At 37.5% G+C, this 19,168-nt stretch overlaps 1 protein-coding gene across 2 annotated transcripts in view; it reads right to left on the reverse strand.

Moving 5' to 3' along the window:
* Positions 1-19,168, reverse strand: part of LOC140148485 (chitotriosidase-1-like) — a 44,550-nt gene that overhangs the window by 6,052 nt on the left and 19,330 nt on the right. Inside the window, exons 1-7 of one of the 2 annotated variants that reach the window (XM_072170467.1) lie at positions 16,773-17,114; positions 15,110-15,220; positions 6,943-7,379; positions 5,066-5,187; positions 4,461-4,575; positions 2,960-3,139; positions 2,356-2,475 (exon numbers count right to left, since the gene is read on the reverse strand). In XM_072170467.1, the coding sequence (XP_072026568.1) occupies positions 2,356-2,475; positions 2,960-3,139; positions 4,461-4,575; positions 5,066-5,187; positions 6,943-7,379; positions 15,110-15,179 (1,044 nt within the window). In that variant the 5' untranslated portion in view covers positions 15,180-15,220; positions 16,773-17,114. Of the gene's footprint in view, positions 1-2,355; positions 2,476-2,959; positions 3,140-4,460; positions 4,576-5,065; positions 5,188-6,942; positions 7,380-15,109; positions 15,221-16,772; positions 17,115-19,168 lie in introns of those variants that run through there. The other variant, XM_072170468.1, reaches the window with a different exon arrangement.

The following is a 19,168-nucleotide window of genomic DNA, read 5'->3' on the forward strand; positions in this document are numbered from 1 at the left end:
TCGACCCTTAAAGTAGACTCAACTCATGAAATAGATGCATTTGTAGGATTGAAAGTTTAAATTAGGCTTGATTTTTGATTGCCAAATCCAAGGGTACTCACATATTTAGACTTTCGCCATCTTGGCTGATGGCTTCTTCAGAATGACCACTGGTGATCCACTTTTCCCGCGGGATTGACCGCTGCTTCCGGCGATTTTCGCATCCCAAGGTTGCTGAGTTCTTATAAGTGGATCGTATACGATGACATCATGGATCTACTAGAATTCATTTTAACTACCACATACTTCACGTTCAGAGGGGTGATCTACCGGCAAAGATTCGGCGCAGCAATGGGTAGCCCCGTTAGTGCAATAATAGCTAACTTGTTCATGGAATGGTTGGAGAAGAAGGCCATCGCCACCGCACCATTGGAATGCAAACCCCGCCTATGGCGTCGCTATGTCGATGACGTGTTGGAAATCATCAAGAAAGACACAACAGAACAACTTACAGAACACCTGAACGGAGTAGACACCACGGGCAACATCAAGTTCACTTACGAGGAAGAGCAGAATGGCAAGATCCCTTTCTTAGACACTCTCATTGTGAGAAAGGAGGATGGTAGTGTTAAACTGCTGGTCTACAGAAAGAAAACCCATACCGATCAGTACCTGAACTTTGATTCACAGCACCCACTACACCAAAAAATCGGCGTCGTCAGAACTCTACTAGACAGAATGCATACCATCGTTACAGAAGACAAAGACAAGGAGGAGGAGGAGAGTAGAATTAAAAAGGCAGTATACAGTTGTGGTTACCCCAAGTGGGCGTTTGACAAAGCAAAACAACAGGTGGAAGCGAAAGCAGATTTGGATAAGACCAAAAGAGAGCGTAAGAACAGCAAGCAGGACACAGAAACTAAAGGCATGGTAGTCATCCCGTATGTAGAAGGCCTATCAGAGAAACTCCAGAGAATCTTCCGAAAACATAAGATCTCGGTCGCCATGAAGCCGCACAACACGCTGAAAAGGTTACTTGTACACCCAAAGGACAAAGTTGATACCATCAAGACCAGTGGAGTTGTGTATGAAATTGGGTGCAAAGGATGTGACAAGTCCTACATTGGCGAGACGGGTCGTCCGTTCGGAGTGAGACTCAAAGAACATCAGAAAGACGCTGAAAAAGTCGCTGATAGAAAATATACAAGAAAGAATAGATCTGTGTCAACAACTGAACTTAACAAATCGGCGATAACTGACCACATTGCCATTGAAAATCATGTCATCAACTGGGAAGAGCCTAAACTACTCGAGAAAGATGGAAACCAACAAACAAGACTCATCAGAGAAGCAATTTGGATCAGAAGGCGGGGGGATAAAACAGTCAACCGGGACATCGGTAGTTACTCTCTTGATCACGTATACGATCCACTTATAAGAACTCAGCAACCTTGGGATGCGAAAATCGCCGGAAGCAGCGGTCAATCCCGCGGGAAAAGTGGATCACCAGTGGTCATTCTGAAGAAGCCATCAGCCAAGATGGCGAAAGTCTAAATATGTGAGTACCCTTGGATTTGGCAATCAAAAATCAAGCCTAATTTAGACTCAACTCTGTTGTTTTTTTTGCACAAAAAATCAAGAAAATCAAAAAAAAAAAAAAAAAAAAAAAAGGCCTTTATCAAACGCAATTTACAGCTTTAAAAGTAAAATAAATAAATAAATAAATAAATAAATAAATAAATAAATAAATAAATAAATAAATAAATAAGTAAATAAATAAATAAATAAATAAATAAATAAATAAATAAATAAATAAATAAATAAATAAATAAATAAATATCCCTACCTATACCTACTTTATTTTTATTATGTTACGCCAATATAACAATTTTTAGGCCTAAAATAAATAACATGTATGTCATCCCCTCCCTGACCAATTTTTGGAGATTTTCAAATATTTTAGTTATTTTTCTTATTTGCTCCCTTACTTGGTTTCTAAAATTGTTGTGATGAAAAGACATGTTAAGAAGTTCTTGATTATCAGAAACACTTTCTTCAAGCTAGGGGTATAGGCTTCGGCGAAATAACAAAAATATTAGGGGCCTCCCCGTTTTTATGATGCTGACAAAGCCTTTGCAAATGCAATTACACAGAAAGTAATAGTAAATTTGTAACAGATTAACAAATAATAAGGGCCCCCTTCGGCAAATTTTGACAAAGTTATACATTTTATTTATTTTACTTGGCCTAATACTGATATTTACTTCCTTCTTATCAATTTTTCATATGAAAATGTTCAACTTGTCCTTCACTGCTATCGCCTTTAACTAAACCATAGATCTTAACTTCGCAATAATTTGATCAAACGTTTCTTACCTTGATGTTTATACTCTGTATGTCATCATATCCCACCCATTGTCCGTCACCGTAGGCGTAAGGAACCCCTCGATCTAGATCAAACACTCTCGTGTAACCACTTGCCAACTTTTCACATATCTTGAAATAATAAGAAATTAATAAATTGTTAAATGAATGATGGCAAGACCGTGATTTGTTTACAGCCATTTTATGTCATCAAACTTTGTTTGCCTATTTTGAGTTTTTAGGCACATTGTGACCCAAGTGACTATTTTGGATTTTGTTTTTGAACTGTATTGAATGAAAAAGGGTACAATTTAAGGGTTACAACTTGTAAGCACGAAATTACTTAAAAGTCCAAAAATGTTCTTTTCAGATGGGTAGTAAAGGTGAATAGGGCTGTAATTACATATATATCTCTTTTTGGACTAATTTGAGGGACAATTCCGAAAAGATTGAACTTTACAAAACCTCTACTCGAAGATTAGTTTTCTATGGCATTGAAGTCAAAGTTACTTCGACTGTTTATCATTATCAAAGACGGAAATGTTCACTCTTTTTGGAAATAATCCAACAAATCACATTTTCACTCTTATTTTACTCTTTTAATTTAAGAACGTACCTCAAAATAAGCCCAATAACCGACATGTTTAGTATAAGTTGCTTGTATCGCTCCACTTGCAGGTGCAAAGATGCTAGTTTGTGATCCAGTGAGAGTGAAGCTCCTGCCGTAAGTACCGATACCCAATGTCAACTTATTCGGTGGACAGCCTTCCTCTAACCATCTGTCAACTGCATATTTCTGCAAAACGTTTATTAAGACACTGAAATACGTATTCGGAAGGGAACTAATTTCTTACATATACGCGTTTCAAAATACGGGTTTTGTTTTACTCCATGGTACGATTATAATAGTCCACCGTACGAACGTAATTATCTATGATACACTTGATTTGTATCGGTTTTGATTTTTTTTAATATGCACCATAATACACCACATTTCGCCATACTGCCTTCTAGAAACGCTTGCTGTTAGAATAAGAAATATTTTAATTTATTGCCCATTCTAGGGAAGCGTGGTAACCTTTTTAAAATAACCGAGTGAGAGGGTTTTCAAGAAAATATTTTTCCTGTCAAAACTGAAGCATCCTCTGTATAAAAGAAAATATGAATATTAACTGCACATCATATATAACGATTCGTGATACCCAATTGTAGCACATTTGATGTCGTTTAAGAGGCAGAGACTTTTATTTCAATTTTATATACGCCAAAATATTTTTAATTGAGCAAGAATAAGGATAGAAAAAACGTTGAAAATTCTATGTGAATATTACATTAGACCCAACCAAAGATTACTGTTTCGTTTTTATGGTAATCTAATCTTTTATTTCCTGATAAAACATTAAGGGTCTAATGTCGATTATTCACATACTTGATCAAAACATCGAACGTTTATACAAGAAAAATGGTAGGTTCCTCTATAGTATTTTACTGACCATGGAAATGTACTGACACACGAGCACGTGTCAAAATCGATATAATATATTGTCCATATAGACGCCCATTTATCATGTTTATTGTTGGATTTTTTTGTATAGGCCTATAGAACACGCATCAGTTAACAACAATTGAGCGCTAATAATACACATTAATGTTTTTAGGTAAATAAAATTCCAAAATATGGTACGTTTTCTGCCTTTGCTTGTCACGTGGTAGGCTTATGTTGAAGTTGCGATTATATCTTCAAATAAGTTTCAAATGGATTGCAAGTGGCCGAGTGGTTTAAGGCGCTGGGTTCATAGTGTGTCCGAAGTAGTGCGCCGTGAGTTCGAACCCCGCCTCCGCCAAACTTTAATGAAGTAAAATTAAAATTAAAATTTTACTTTAAAAAAATTTCATATTGGGGAAATGTGACTGGCAGAATTTATGTATGGCGTGGAGTGGTGTGGCACCATATATTAGGATTTATATGATCATAATTTACTTTGAAATCAATATTTTTGAAGATAATCGTCCATATCAACTTCACTGTACTATCTATTAATGTAAACATTTCACCGCAAGTGTTACAAACATGAAGGGCAAAATCACCAGTGAGTAAATATCAGTATAATACTTACCACCACCCTAGTAGCATCATCGCCAGATACACTATAAAGGGCCGCGTGATGTCCCGTTTTTAAGTCCCAATGCGTATATAGATCATATGCCATCAAATTAAGGAAATCAACTGCCCTGTATGGATACAAATACAAATACAAATCTTATCGAGAATAAGTTCCAAATTTAGATATGTATCGCATTAATACTTCATTATGGCAAACCTTAAATCTCGTTAGGCTGGTAGGATATTTCCTAGACCCTTGAAAGCTCTTGAACCCGAAACTACCCAAGACCTCCGGTTTCCTAGACCAGCTCATCATAGAACTATTTAATTAAGTCCGACATGATTACCATGATACTGTATTCATATGGGGAAAGAACATGGCAATTTGCTGGAAGGAATCGCATCATAAAAGATCTGCATCACTAGCAAAAACAATCTTCAGAGCAATAACATCCGCTGAAGACGCCGGTTGACCCGGTGAAAGCGCTCCGGTGAGTGTACCAAATTTGAGTAGCGTAGACGTATAGTTTTGCTTTCTGTTTAAAACATGTTTAGAGCACTTCCATAATACCTCAAAAACCACCTTAAATATACATTAATATATATTCTGGCACTTACGCAGATACTCTTGGAACATCATATCCAACATCGATATTTGATCCGGCCGGAACAGCAGCACTCAGGAGTAAACGAGTGTTCCCAGAAGTCTGAGCATCAACTTGGAAGGCAGCTTGTAATTCCTGTGTATAATAATTAAAATAAGTAATATTTTTTCCGCCATGGCGAGTTAACTCTGAATTGACACTTAATTTAGGCGTTTCGAAAGCAACGAGTTGCTAAGCCAGCCAATGGAAATAGAGCTTTTAGCAACGCGTTGCTTACATACTCAATTCAGAGCCGCCCAAGCCGAGTTTTGCTTAGCCAATCATATCGTTGCTTTGAAGAGCTATTGGTTATGTCCATCCCGCGTTAGTGGTACTAGCTACAGACGGCCGAGATATTCTGTAAGAGTCGCTGTGATTGGTTGTCGCCACAAGACGTAAAGAATGACAATAACGTGTTGTTTGCGAAAGCAACGCATTGCTTTCAGAAGGCGAAAGCAACGCGTTGCTTTGGGAAAGCTTGTGAAAGCAACGCGTTGCTTTGGGAAAGCTTGTGAAAGCAACGTGTTGCTAAAAGCTCTATTTCTATTGGCTGGCTAAGCAACGCGTTGCTTTCAAAAGCAACGCGTAACTTTCCCAAAGCAACGCGTTGTCGCAATACGTAATGGGCCTTTTGGCTTGCCATAAGTGTCAGGATGTTGGTATCATATCATATGATTATGCCTTAAATCACTAATTTATTGTAAGATCAGTGCAGAGTAGATTAGATAGGAAAATGGAAAGATAGAACTATATTACTATTACTATATACACCTGATCCGTGAACTGTGTCTTTTTTAAACACTCTTCTTGTTTCAGTTTTGGCCATTTAATAAAAAAAAACTGTAGTGTACTAAAAGACAGAAATAGACAACCAGACAGAAGTTTAGAGTTGTGAATTCGAGAGTTGACAGGAAGTTATAAGAGTTAAATTGTTATGGACATGATGGGTGTAAGCGCGAAAACGTTGAAGGTCAGGGCAAAGTCATCCGAGGTGAATTAAAGTCCCATTTAGTGATCTCAGCGAAAGTGTAAAAAAAATTAAAATTGTATATAATTTGCTTAAAAGTGAAGGATAAGTCATTGAAATTATCATTTGTTATTTTTGAAAGGAAAAATTTGGCAAAAAAACAAAGAAAACAGCAGTATTGACGAAGTTGAAACCCCATTCAAATACATTTAGCTTATTTATAAGCTGTCAGTATATAAATTACAGATTCATGTAAAAAGCCATATTTTGTCTTAAATACGCAGCTTTTGGCTGAACCACTAGCAGGCTATATTAGCACATCTATGACAATAACAAAGGTACAAAATTCTGAATTTTGATGATTTTTTACTTTTGTTCGGATGATTTTCAAATTGTCGATCACAATTCTGCACCAAAATTGTTAAAAGTCATCACAGGTCGTCTATATTGTTCAATAGTCAGAATGTTCAAAGTCGTGTCATAAAACGTAATCACAATTAAGCATCAAAACCATCAAGGTCATATCAAAGTTAACAGTTACTGAGAATATATATTTGGATTGTCATGAATTGGTTATGATCACCCTTGGGCAGCAAATATTCTTAAGGTCGTCTGAATATAGATTGTTGGATTGTTGCGAAACTCGGTGGATATGATTTCTATTGACCCCTTTGTTAGCTAATATGTCATTGGTGGTAACAATATTTCCCACCCGGCAATAATTACCCAGTACATTTGCCTTTTCAGTTCGAAAAACACTGTGTTTGGTAAAATTGCACAATTTTGCGCGGTTCGCGAGCACTGGCTTACAAAATAGCAGAACACCTCAGGGCTTGAGACGTAGGCAAGAAAAATTGAGAGATTATGATATTTTAGGGCCCTACCTCACACAGTAGAGTAAACCTTTCTTTATCTTCCGCTATTGGATATTCCCAGTCAAGATCCAAACCATCAAAGTTACGAATTCTCAAAAACGTGATGGCATGGTTGATGAATTGTTGTCTCGATGTTGCCGTAGCTGCCATTTCTCGAAATTTTTGCACACCATGCGTCCATCCTCCGAGAGCAAGAAACACCTTCAAATCTGGGTTCTGATTTTTGAGACCGATAACCTTATCATAATTGTTATCATAAGCGTCATCATTCCATTCGTATGGAGCAAGAACACGTGGCCAACCGTCCAGTTTTGCAAAGGAATACATGATGTGAGTACATAACGAAGGATCAATATTTTCTGGTGTAAATTTTCCTCTTAAATCAGAAGAAGTAGCGCCAGTTCTGTATTGAGACCAGTTAGTGTGGTAACATACGAAACGGTTCCCTTGACGAGTAAACGAAAAAGAAAAAGAAACATCAAATTTAGATTATAGTGAATAGGCTTAATTCTTAAGCACAAAAGACAGCGTTCATAAAACCTGCAGGACAAGATTAGTTTTTGGTACATGGGCGTGACGCGGTACATGAACACGTGACATGTCGCTAATCGGCACTTGAACGAAATTGATATGATAACATGATTGTGTTCACATACCAATTTTATGTACCAAAAATAAGAGTGACTGAGAGCGTGGCTCAGCCTCAGTGGAGCTTCCCGGGTTCAATGCCCGTGGAAAACTTGCTGTGGAATTAACTGTGAAAAATAATATAATTGGCAACATCTGCATAAATTCAGACTTCGGCACTTATAGTTGGGTTAATGAACCATGAGATAATTCCGTCCTTCGGAGGGTACGTTAAGCCGTCGGTCACGTGTGAGCCATATCTGTAAATGTAGATCGCAGGCAGTTTCGAGAAGAGAAGTGTTGGAGTGCACATTCAAAGCGAGGAATTGTGAAAGATCTACGCATACAAACCGAGGAAAAATGACAAAGCTACCCAGATAGCAATAGGCAGTTGCGCAGTATTAGTGTATACTGTGCTTATAGTCAATCTTATATTACCTGGCTCTCTATTTTACAAATTTACTGCCTTTTTTTACACAAGTCACTGAACCTTATGTACCTACCGGAATTCGAACCAGGGACCGTGGGTATTTAAGTCTGCTGCTCTACCGATTGAGCTAATGGGGTTTATATAGTTGAAGAAGTGTTTTATACTATACTTTGATGACTAAACCTGCCAAAATGCATCTTGTTAGGAATCTTGACCAAATTTACTGTATATTGATAACATGTACTATAAATGTGTATTTCTTTCTTTAAAAAGTAATATTATATTTATAAATTTGACCACTTCCATGACTTGGACAACAGTTTACCAACATTGGTCCAATGTTGGCATCCCGACCGTCATATTATGGTTTGTGCGACGACATTGGCCCAACCTCCCTTGGCGTACCGATCATCATTTTAAGGTTGGCTGGCTACGTTGGCTCGATGTTGGCATATCGACCACCATTTAAGGTTGACACAACAACGTTTGCCAAACGTTGGCATGCCGACCATCAAACGACCATTTCCCCCCACCGTTTTCCCAACGTCTGAATCTGATTAAATGTCACTCTGAAGCTTGAAAACGTACCCGTGCAATTAACATAATTAAGGGAGTATGTTTTTAATATATAATCGGGGATCTCACATCCCTGGTATAATTTTAACTTTGCTCAATTCTACAGGTTATATACGATATTGTGATTAATGATTTTTTGACGAAACTGTGACTTTTCGCCAGCCCATTCGGGGCTGGTACCTGTTTCAGGTTTGGGGTCAGTTTACTCAAGAGATTATATTTTAGTGGTATTGGAATGATTTTTTTTTTTTACTTTTTGTGGTTAAATTTTTTTTTAAATATTTTAATTCGATTTGTTAGGAAAGGTAAGTATGTTTTGCCGTTTCAACGAACGAAAACGAGTGAGTATTACCAAAGTTATGTTTGAACTAATTAATTATGACTTTAAAAGTTTAAAGGCCTAAATGTAACAATAATAGTTAATATATATAGCATCATATGGTCAGCAGAAGAAAATCTGACATCACCTATGATGTCATATCAGTGTCCTTGACCGGGGGTCCTTACTCCTTGACCACTGAACAGCGTGATATCATGTTGATAACAGATCTATAGAATCAAAATCTTCATCATATCCCCGGATCATATCACAGATTCTCAACAATCTGTGATCATATGGACCATATTGATGTGAAAGTAGTTATCTATCATATCCTGTGTCGTTTTATGGATAAAAATGACTCAAAATGTTATTGATGAAATGGTTGCTATCATAAACATCAGTTTTGTCTTTTCAACGGGAAAAATCCGATGCAAAATAAAGTTTTTAGGGCCTAGCTATAATATGGGCATAATTTATGCATATAGTATTGAACAATGTACCCCATTTGACATGCACTTATAGATAAATAAATTGTCTTACTTTATTAATTTAATAACTTCTTTATTATAAATAAAATGACACAATACTATTTGATTCATAAAATTACATTCAACAAAATGATTGAAGAGAAAACACACAAGGCACTAGGCAGACTGTTATAGAATGGAGTATGTAAGATGCCATGTCCATAGCTTCGCAGGAGTTTCCGACTAGCAATCAACATGATCAGCACATTCAGAAAAACACAGTTTAAGAGTGAAGATTGTAGTGAGTAACCAGTCCTTTATAAATGTGCTGGCCACTATCTATTATAATATAGTAGGCTTAAACTATACATTGCGAATTAATTAAGTTATTTTAAAATAAAATGTACATGTAAGTTAACTCAAACCGGCAGTGTATATATCGAAAGCAGTGAAATCGGACATTCCTAAGCGAAGATATTGAGTTCGTAAGTTCTGGTATTACAAAATTGGAAATTGAGATATCGTGGGTAAAAAGCTGAAAAGACAAAAAAAAAACAACGACAACAACAACAACAACAACAACAAAACAAACAGACCAGAACAATTTGGAGTACATGTAATGAATTAAAAGAGTTGACATGAGATTAGGAATTAATGTTTTCTGCTGTTTCAGTGTGCATGTTCTCATCGTTGATGGTTTGGTGGACTGTCATGTAGATGTAAGCGTGATCCTAAAAATGCCTTTCACATTGACCAAAACTAATTACAAGACCTCTTCTACATTGAGGCTGGCTTTCCCTTTTAAAGGGAATTTTTATTTTCAGAGTGGGTGAGAGTAAAAGCTCCTGTTTTTTGACCGTAAAAATGTCAAGGTTGTAGCGAGCGTTATCTAACAAGTTATTCTGCGGACACGAAATGAGAAGGTATATAAACATATACCAAATACATCTAAATTGAGAACAACAATTTACACAATCAAAGCTTTAAAATAATACTTGCCACGTCATTGGACACATTCAAATGAAGTTCACGTACAAAATAATAACAGGGAGGGATAGGTGAATGACACGGAAAAGGACACATTCAAATGAAGTGCCCATTCAAAATAACAACAGTAGGTGAATGCCACGAAAAAAGTATATCGTGACAGTAAGGATTACGAGGTTGACTGGATTTGAAACTAATTATCGTGTCATCATGGTCATTGACCATGCAGATGCCCAGCGTATGCATCTCCATGTGCAATTACCTACGTTTACTTCTATACGATCACTGTCGGTAAATTTTGAATATATATATAAGAGTATAAATAAAAATGTTTGTTGAATAAAAAGAAATATTTTCGAATTAAAGTAACTTCAAAACATGATTCAAGGTCAGTAACTTCATTCACAAGCTAGCAGGTGCTCAAAACTTGAGAGTTTCATAACCATGGTTCAAAAGCCTTTAATATATGCCTATGTTGGTAATTTAGGCTTATCAACCATGGTTCCGAATTTCTGAAGTTACGAGGGCCACAGATGAGCCGTCTGGTGAAGCTTCCTCGCCTTCGCTGTGAGAGATTTTCAGAATCACAAAATATTATACCACAAGAAGTCGAGTTGCAACTTGATTTTTCCACTCCTTTCTTCTTCAGGCACATATTTTGTCACTGCGCAGTCCCTTAAAGGTGAACCTCATTGAAAATAAAGTTATATATCAATGGAAAGCTTATGATGTCAGGATATTAAAAATTATTTTTCCCGATTTTTTTGATGGCCAATAAAGCTGAAAAATTAAAAAAATGATTGAATTTTTGGTCTTTTTTAAGGCGCCCAAAAAGCACCCAAATCAATCGTCTATGACCTTGAGAATGCTCGTGACGTAAGCTCAGGGTTCGCAGTCACGTGATCTTACTCGGAAACGTGTAAACAAGACTTGCTTCCTGTACTTTGCAAGCTGCCCGGCAAGTCTGATTTTCACAATAAAACTTGAAATTAGAGGAATCTTCAAGTTGCTGGTTCCTTCTATATATATTAGAAATAATAGAATTATTGTCAACACATAAATTTTCCGTAAATTTTGACAAAATCAGTCATAACTGGCTGGGTATAACTGGGTAATAATTGAGTTTGAATTTCGCGCTGGGATCAATCCCATGCGCAAATGCTTGCTGCTACCGTTCATGTCATGGACTGAATAAACATGATCGAATAACAAATTAAATACTTGTTTGTTACATTCCCTATATATTCTTGATTCATTGTAAAATGTCTGATTAAAAATATCGTCTTGCAGTAATCCAAAAATTAATAAAAACCGCCGATTTCATCAAATCCAGCCCATATAAAGGTTTTCATATTTAGCGCATTGCGGTAATACGTACGTTCTTTCCACACAATCACGATTGAAAGAAATAGATACTTTATTATGAAATAAATACAATTTAGACTTAGTAGACCGTTATTTGATGGAATTCTGAAATCTGAATAAAATTAAAATATTGTCGCTTGTGTCATGATTCTTTAATGATAGTACAATCAGTGTACGGTACTGAAAAAGTGAAACATTCATGTTTTATGGATTACCGAACACGATGCGTAAATTGCTGCTGAAGTGCAGGGACGGATATGCACAAACACAGCGACTCGCTTCGGTGCTTCGTCCTCTGTGTTTCATGGGGTGTTTCAGCAAATTTGATCAATCGTTCCCTTATATTTGGAACATTTACAGGAATAAATTTTGCTGATGAAGTAGCAATAAGTTGGAATTATCAGAATGTGAATATCAAATTGGTCATTTTGTCTGCAAGTACAGTACAGTCGCGGATACTGAACACTCGGCGTAGTGAGACTCAGTCAGTCACTGAGCTCATCCCGTATGTATCTATACGAGTTCGCCTATCATACATGACCGGATGTAAAGCTAAGAAATAATTAAAAAATCCTGTACATGTACCTTATTCTATTCCTTCATTTTCTCATTGTGATAAGTTCATCTCAACTTGATGTGACGATCTGAACTGGTAGCACTAGCAGTTATTTTTTTGTAATCTGTTTTCATTCCGGTTCTTCGGCGAATCTTCGCTCTTCGTGCTTTACTGTAATATTCCCTATGCATATCGTGGATGGCTTGGCCTATCCCAAATCACCCCGGCCAGCACTTTTCCCATCTTTAAATCCACACACTTTATTCAGGAACTTCATTCTTAATTTGATCATGATATTTCCTTCATGTTATTCTTATTTTATTGAAGATATTTTTCATGTAAAGTAAGTTGACAATGACTGAATTCGTGCATTGGCCCGATGCATGCCACAGTAATACACGGACATTGTGTTTACAATCAAACCCGGAAGTAACTGTGTGTCCCTGGGCTGACGTCATCAACGAAAGCGCCCAATTTGAACGATTTCGTTTTGTAATTTAGGGGGTGCCAATATCCAATCTTTGCATGGAGATTATGTCTAGCCTGGTACGCTATGCAAATAAAAAATATTCTTTTCTGCTTCCTGACATCATAAGCTTTCCATTGATATATAACTTTATTTTCAATGAGGTTCCAAGTCTGCTCCTTGTGTCAAGTGATTATGAAACGGGTTTTTTTTTTCTGTTATGTATTATATCTTGAGAAACTTACATTTTGTTTACTAGATAAAATCCTATTCGTAAAAGAGCAAACACAAAACATATTCGACATTATTCGCAAAACGTTAAAAAAAAAGGTTGTCGGACACGTGTAAATGTTGGAGGATGATCTTTAGATACTATGATGAGAGTTACATTAATGTAAAGACAAAGAATTGGACAACAGACTGTAGTATTGGTGTGTTCCAAGGATGCCCACTATCCTGCATCCTATTTCTGGATGTCTTCAACTTGGGTTTTGATCTGCTTGATAAACACAGCTACCTTGGGTACCGTGTGAGTAACACAGCAAGCGAATCCTCTGCTAAAGCCTACGTAGATCATCTCACACTGATTGCCAAAAGCGCAGAAGATTACCAGAAGTTGATCAACATAGTCAATTACTTCCTAAAGTAGACACGCACCATAAAAGCCAAACCAATCAAATACCGGTCGCATGCAATGACAAAGTTCGTCCCAAACAGTATACAAAGACATGGAGGACAGAAAACTCAGTATGCTGCATACGACCCTACAATTGATGGAGAAGAGATTGCTAGCATCCACAGTCAGTCGATGAGATTTCTTGGCTCAAGTTAATCTTTGAAGACTTGAAAGATCATGCCATCAGACAATCCGTGAAAGACAAACTGGCATTATGCTAGAAACAACGGACAAGAGCCAACTCAACGGTATCATGAATATCTATAACAGCGCAATCATACCCAAACTGACATGAGAGTTCACCATCTATAACTTCCCAATTACGTTCCCCGAGCATCTGGAGGCCACCTGCACCAAACACTTGAAGCGATGGGCTGGATGGAGTAAGACGATGCACCACCAACACCACCCTGTACCGAAGTAGGAATAGATACGGTTTACAGCTGAAGATGGCTAGGCTCACCACTTCTGCAAAGTGCATGCAAGTCACCATTTACCATCTCAACAAACACTCTATAGATGTAAGCACTCAAGCTCTGTACAAAGACTGTCTCCAAAAGAAGGCAAAGCAAGTCAGATGGAATGGAGTCAAAGAACTAGAGCAGAGAGAACGCCACCTGATACTAAATGAGATGTGCAGAGGATAGACAGATATATAGATCAGGCTTTGACTTTAGAAAGAAGGAGAAGCTAATAAAAGACATGAAGCCGCAGGTATGTTGTTTCTAGGTAAGCAAAGAGAAGAAACACAGGAACTATTCCCAAGCCATCTTCACAAGAGGAAACTACAATGGAGTGCTCATCATAAAAAGGGGGAAATAAGGCCCCCAAGGTGATTTAGCAAAAGTGTTTTCAAAAATATTTTACAATAACATTTTGCCAACATTTTTAAAATGTTATTGTAGTGTGTTTTCATACAAAACGTTTTAAAACCGTTTTCATGAGATATATCTAACCCGACAGTCAATGTTATAACGTTTTTATCACTCGTTTAAAAGATTTTAAAAACGTTTCGTTTTTGCTGGGAGTGCTTGATCTAAAGTGTTGATTCTTGGCAAGATAAACCTTCATGGCCTCTTTCCCACCATGCACTATTCCAGGGGGGTATGAGTGTCGCAAACTGCATCATCTCCCCGGGGGAGTACAGAGTTAAGTTCATTACATTCTGGAATACGGACATTTCGGCTGGTGCCTTCATCACAAAAAAGGAATCCCCAATAATCACGATAATGGCGCCGCGATCACTAATACCTTTCGGGGGCAAAAACAACATTTTTATGCCTTATGGACATGGTGTCATCAGCCAAAAAAGTTTCCTGCTATTGAAACCTAACTTTGTATACATTTTATAGACCTAATGGTGATAAACTAATGACGGGACACGCCGTAATATTTTGTCGGCGTCCGTTTCACTTTTTTTTCGGAGATGAACATAAAATGTAAACACAATCTCTTACACAGATGTTCTGCGTCGCTCCGTAACTGCATCACTCGTGTATTCAATAATTGCATAATTAGTAACATCGATGGCCTTTACGATAATCCGCATATATGGAATCAGTATGCCCATATTAAGACAAAATAATTGCAAAGGTATAGCAAAGACCATCGGATGCACACGATCTATGAGGTTGATGAACTACGTCATACCCCCCTGGAATAGTGCATTGTAGGATAGAGGGAAAAAGATCTATACACACTTACCTGTTTGAGCGTTTCCTCCGGAGAAGAACGTCAGGGATGCGATCATCAAGATTATGATCATCCTCAGCATTATGCTGGTGTGTGGAGGGTCTATTGGGCAAACTGTATTTTCTGTAAGAGGAATATATTAACCATAGATGATGCAATACTTCTTTTGCTTTAACAATATTTATTTTTAACAAAAGGGAGAGAGAAAGACTATTATTGGTCATATAGTTCTATACCTTCGCAAGTGGAGAACAGTAATTAGGACCGGCTTCAATCAACGTGAAAATAATAGAATATTAGAGGAGGCGTCAACCTTGACCGAGTGCAAAACATGCCAAAGCAAAATCAACGATTGAATCGAAATAAACACAACACATAAAAAAAAACCCTCCTCACTTACATTACCCGTCAGGAATCTGAACATGATCATGTTATGATAATTTGATTGACACGGTCGTGTGCAGCATCTTGTTAGCTCTAATTTAATTGATACCGCCTTTGTTACCAAAAGCTCTAACTTGACAAAATATTGATTCCAGTATATGAATTTTAGTGTATTTTCAAAAGTTGTAAATCAAAATGATCACGCAGTTGGAATTTTATGCATGACCAAGCTCGCTTGCCCGCACAGCCCTGTCGACTATATCATAGTTGTTACGTTGCTTTACTGATGAATACTAGAGGTTGTTTCGGGCTATGTCAGTGGTCCCGCTCTGCGTGCTTGTTTTTACTTTTTTTCTTTTAACTTTTACAAATGCACCAAATTTCATATACTGGTATCAATCTTTGTCAATTTAAAGGTTTTTGGTAGCAAATGTGGTATCAAATTAGAGCTAAAAGGATGCTGCACACGATTGTGTCAATCAAATCGTCACAACATAAGCAGGTTTAGATTCATGACGGGTTACAAGAGACCCGTTAACGCGTAGAGTACCAAATAATCTCTGAATATATGAAAAAACTGAAAGGATACGCCCGTCCTTGAAACATCTTCCCTATTGGATTTCTTTATCGGAATTCATGTTCTCAGACATAAAGAATTAAAAAGTGACATGAAAAACTCTCAGTCTTTAGATCATTCATTGTAGTTATAAAAGTGCACAATAAATTACATGTGTGGGTAAAAGTGTAGTTATGGGATCGATTGACTAATCTCTGAATGTTCCTTAATAAATCAGTGTTAACAACCCGTTTTCAGAACCATGAAAACCGGTATCTCCGCTTTAAAGTCCCATTTCGTGATCCCAGTGCAAGTGTAAAAAAATTAGAAATTCTTTATAAATTGCTTAAAAGTGATGGATAAGTTATTCAAATTGTCATTTGGTATTTTGAAATGCAAAAATTGGCAAAAAAACGAAGAAAACAGCAGTATTGACGAAGTTGAAGTCCTACATGTAGCTATACTGTCAGTATATAAATTACATATTCATGTAACGCCTTTATTTTGTCTTAAATGCACAGATTTTGATGATTTTTACGATCGTCCGGATGAGCAAATGACTACATGGGCCTTTAATTAACGAGCTTTACAATTATTCACGAGTTTACCGTTATTCACATACAACATGTATAATAAGGAAAGTTCGAGCAATATTGCAAAGTTTCTGACATACAAGAAAAAATTAAACAATCTGATATATCTTTGTTATTTTTACAGAAATAATAGTTAACTTACCAACTGTAGCTCTGGTATTGGTCAGTACACGCAGGTCTCCGATTATATGAACTCGTCACCGTCTTTCAACAGCTCAATCTGAAAGGTGTATTTTTTTTCAAACCATGCGGCAACCATGCGTGTAGAGCGCAGGGGTAGAGCGACCTTTAAAAAATTAAAATCTCTTTAAAAGGGATGTGCAGCTATAGTTTGATCAGCCCGTATTCGGCGGGAATTGCTAGGCTTTTACTACTACAACGCAGAGTAGTCCCACGTTAAGAGTGATATAGTTGACCTGTCTGGTCTTTATTTTGCCTGTTAAAGAAAGTAGACAAAGTATATGACTTGAATTAATAATTTGTGATGCTTTGGGCAAGGTGTCACAGGACAGTTCTCGAAATACAATATATTGATATTAATCCGCCATGTTATAAGGCCCGCCGATTACGAGCTGATCAAACTGTAGTGCCAAAGTTTGCCATGTTTGTGGTTGGTGGTTTAAATGTGGGCCTGTGGAATGTCATGTGTTAATGGCATGCTACATGCCCGGTCCCCGCACTCCGTGCATCCGCAGGTATTCATGCTTGTCGGTGAACTTTAAAAACACCCCTTTTGCATCTCATTTCGCGAAGTTTTTAGGGGAAAATCACCCCTTTTTAGCGATTTCGCGAATTATTTGCCCTTCGAAAATACCCCTATTTTCGCTAAAACACGAACGATATAGGCTGCTCGAAGAAAATACCCTTTTTTTTGTCAATTTCGCAAACACGTGGTTTGAAAAAGCACCCCTTTTTTTTGTGTTTCGCGAATCGCGTTTCTTCATCTGAAAACACCCCTTATTTCGCGAAATTTCCGACGAGCATGAATACCCGCGGATGCACGGAGTGCGGGGACCGGGGCTACATGTAACAAGATACAGATAGGCTGTGGATTTGTGGGGGAACACTTTCACAACTTGTAAAGACCGTAAATGCTATGTGTGGTTCCAAGCTCATTGTGCTTCTTCGACGCGAAGTAGCACAAGGCCGGCGGGGACTGAGACCAACATTTGATCTGGTCACAAGAGAGCAACACACTTGAAATTTAGTGGTCTCTGGGTCTTATGTCTACATCAATACAGCATGCTTTTGATTATGGCTATAAACCAAGGTTAACATGCTGCTTTAAATTAATTGTATTTCAGTGCGTCCCAAATATTATGGTTGGCGAAAAAATACATATTTCGGAGATTATGGACCACTGCGTGCATTATCATGACTTTATTATCAAAATAATAGTTTTGCGTGGGGAAAATTAGTCGCGTTTCATGAACCGCGTGGCGCCGATGATACAAAGCTGTCCATTTCACACGTCTTCCGTGCGTTTACTCCGTACGTTTGTATCAAAGATGCAAATCGCAAACTATACGGCCGATGGACAATCTCTACGTATGAGCCACACGTATGAGATCCTGTGTCATATACTGGGGCACCCAAAAAGGTGGTTTTGTTACATTTTGATGTGCAGCTTGAGTATTTCTTCACTTAGAAGATTCAATTAGGTCTTAAATTGAGGCTAATTTATTCTATATTACTCATGTTTTTATCCTGTTTTAAAATAATTTTTAATTATTTTCTTATGACGTTTGGCATGAAATGTGCCAAGGGTGGTTGAGGATTAGGAGGAGGAGGGTTAGGAGGAGGGATTCGTATCGTAAATTTGATCTAAACCCCCATTAAAAATTTGAATCTAGTAAAAATGAACTCCCAGACATCCAAACCAAGTAAATAAATACAGAAGGTCATTTAAAAGACCAATACTTGCTCAGGATGATTGTAAATGTGGAAAAAAGAGGTGGGGTTAAATCCCACCTACTTTGTGATTGTTTTTGCCTGCACTCTCTCATTTTTTAACCGATTTCCATAAAAAAAAAGGTGTCAAAATGCTCAGGAGGATGAACCACTTCAAATGAGATGTGTAGGTAAGATGTTTGAAACATTTCATTTTTTTACTATGTAACACAAAGGTACCCCAGGTTGTGACACAGGACCATGAATGAAGTCTAATTTTCACACATCACTGTTGCTTTATTCAATGATTTCTATACTAATAAAATAATGTCCGTTGTGTGTCTGTCCGGCCGGCAATGCGTTTCACCGCGCTTCTACGCATCGTTCCGATATTACAGATATAGATGGTTACCGGCAGTGCGCTGTATACCGGGTGATTTATAAAGGCTATCGGAGGTCAAAGTCAAAGGTCGTGGAGGGTTCAAACTTTAAACTTTGTCATATCGGGCTCAAACTTGGTGGGTGGGGTCCTTCATATGAGGGGAATATATGTGCGAAATAAAAAAAAGGTCAACCGAGGTCAAAGGCCATCTAGGGATTAATTTTAAAATTCTCCAGATTGGGCTTAAATTTGGTGGGTAGATTCCT

This window comes from Amphiura filiformis, chromosome 3, assembly GCF_039555335.1.
Source record: "Amphiura filiformis chromosome 3, Afil_fr2py, whole genome shotgun sequence".
Classification (NCBI taxonomy): Eukaryota; Metazoa; Echinodermata; class Ophiuroidea; order Amphilepidida; family Amphiuridae; genus Amphiura; species Amphiura filiformis.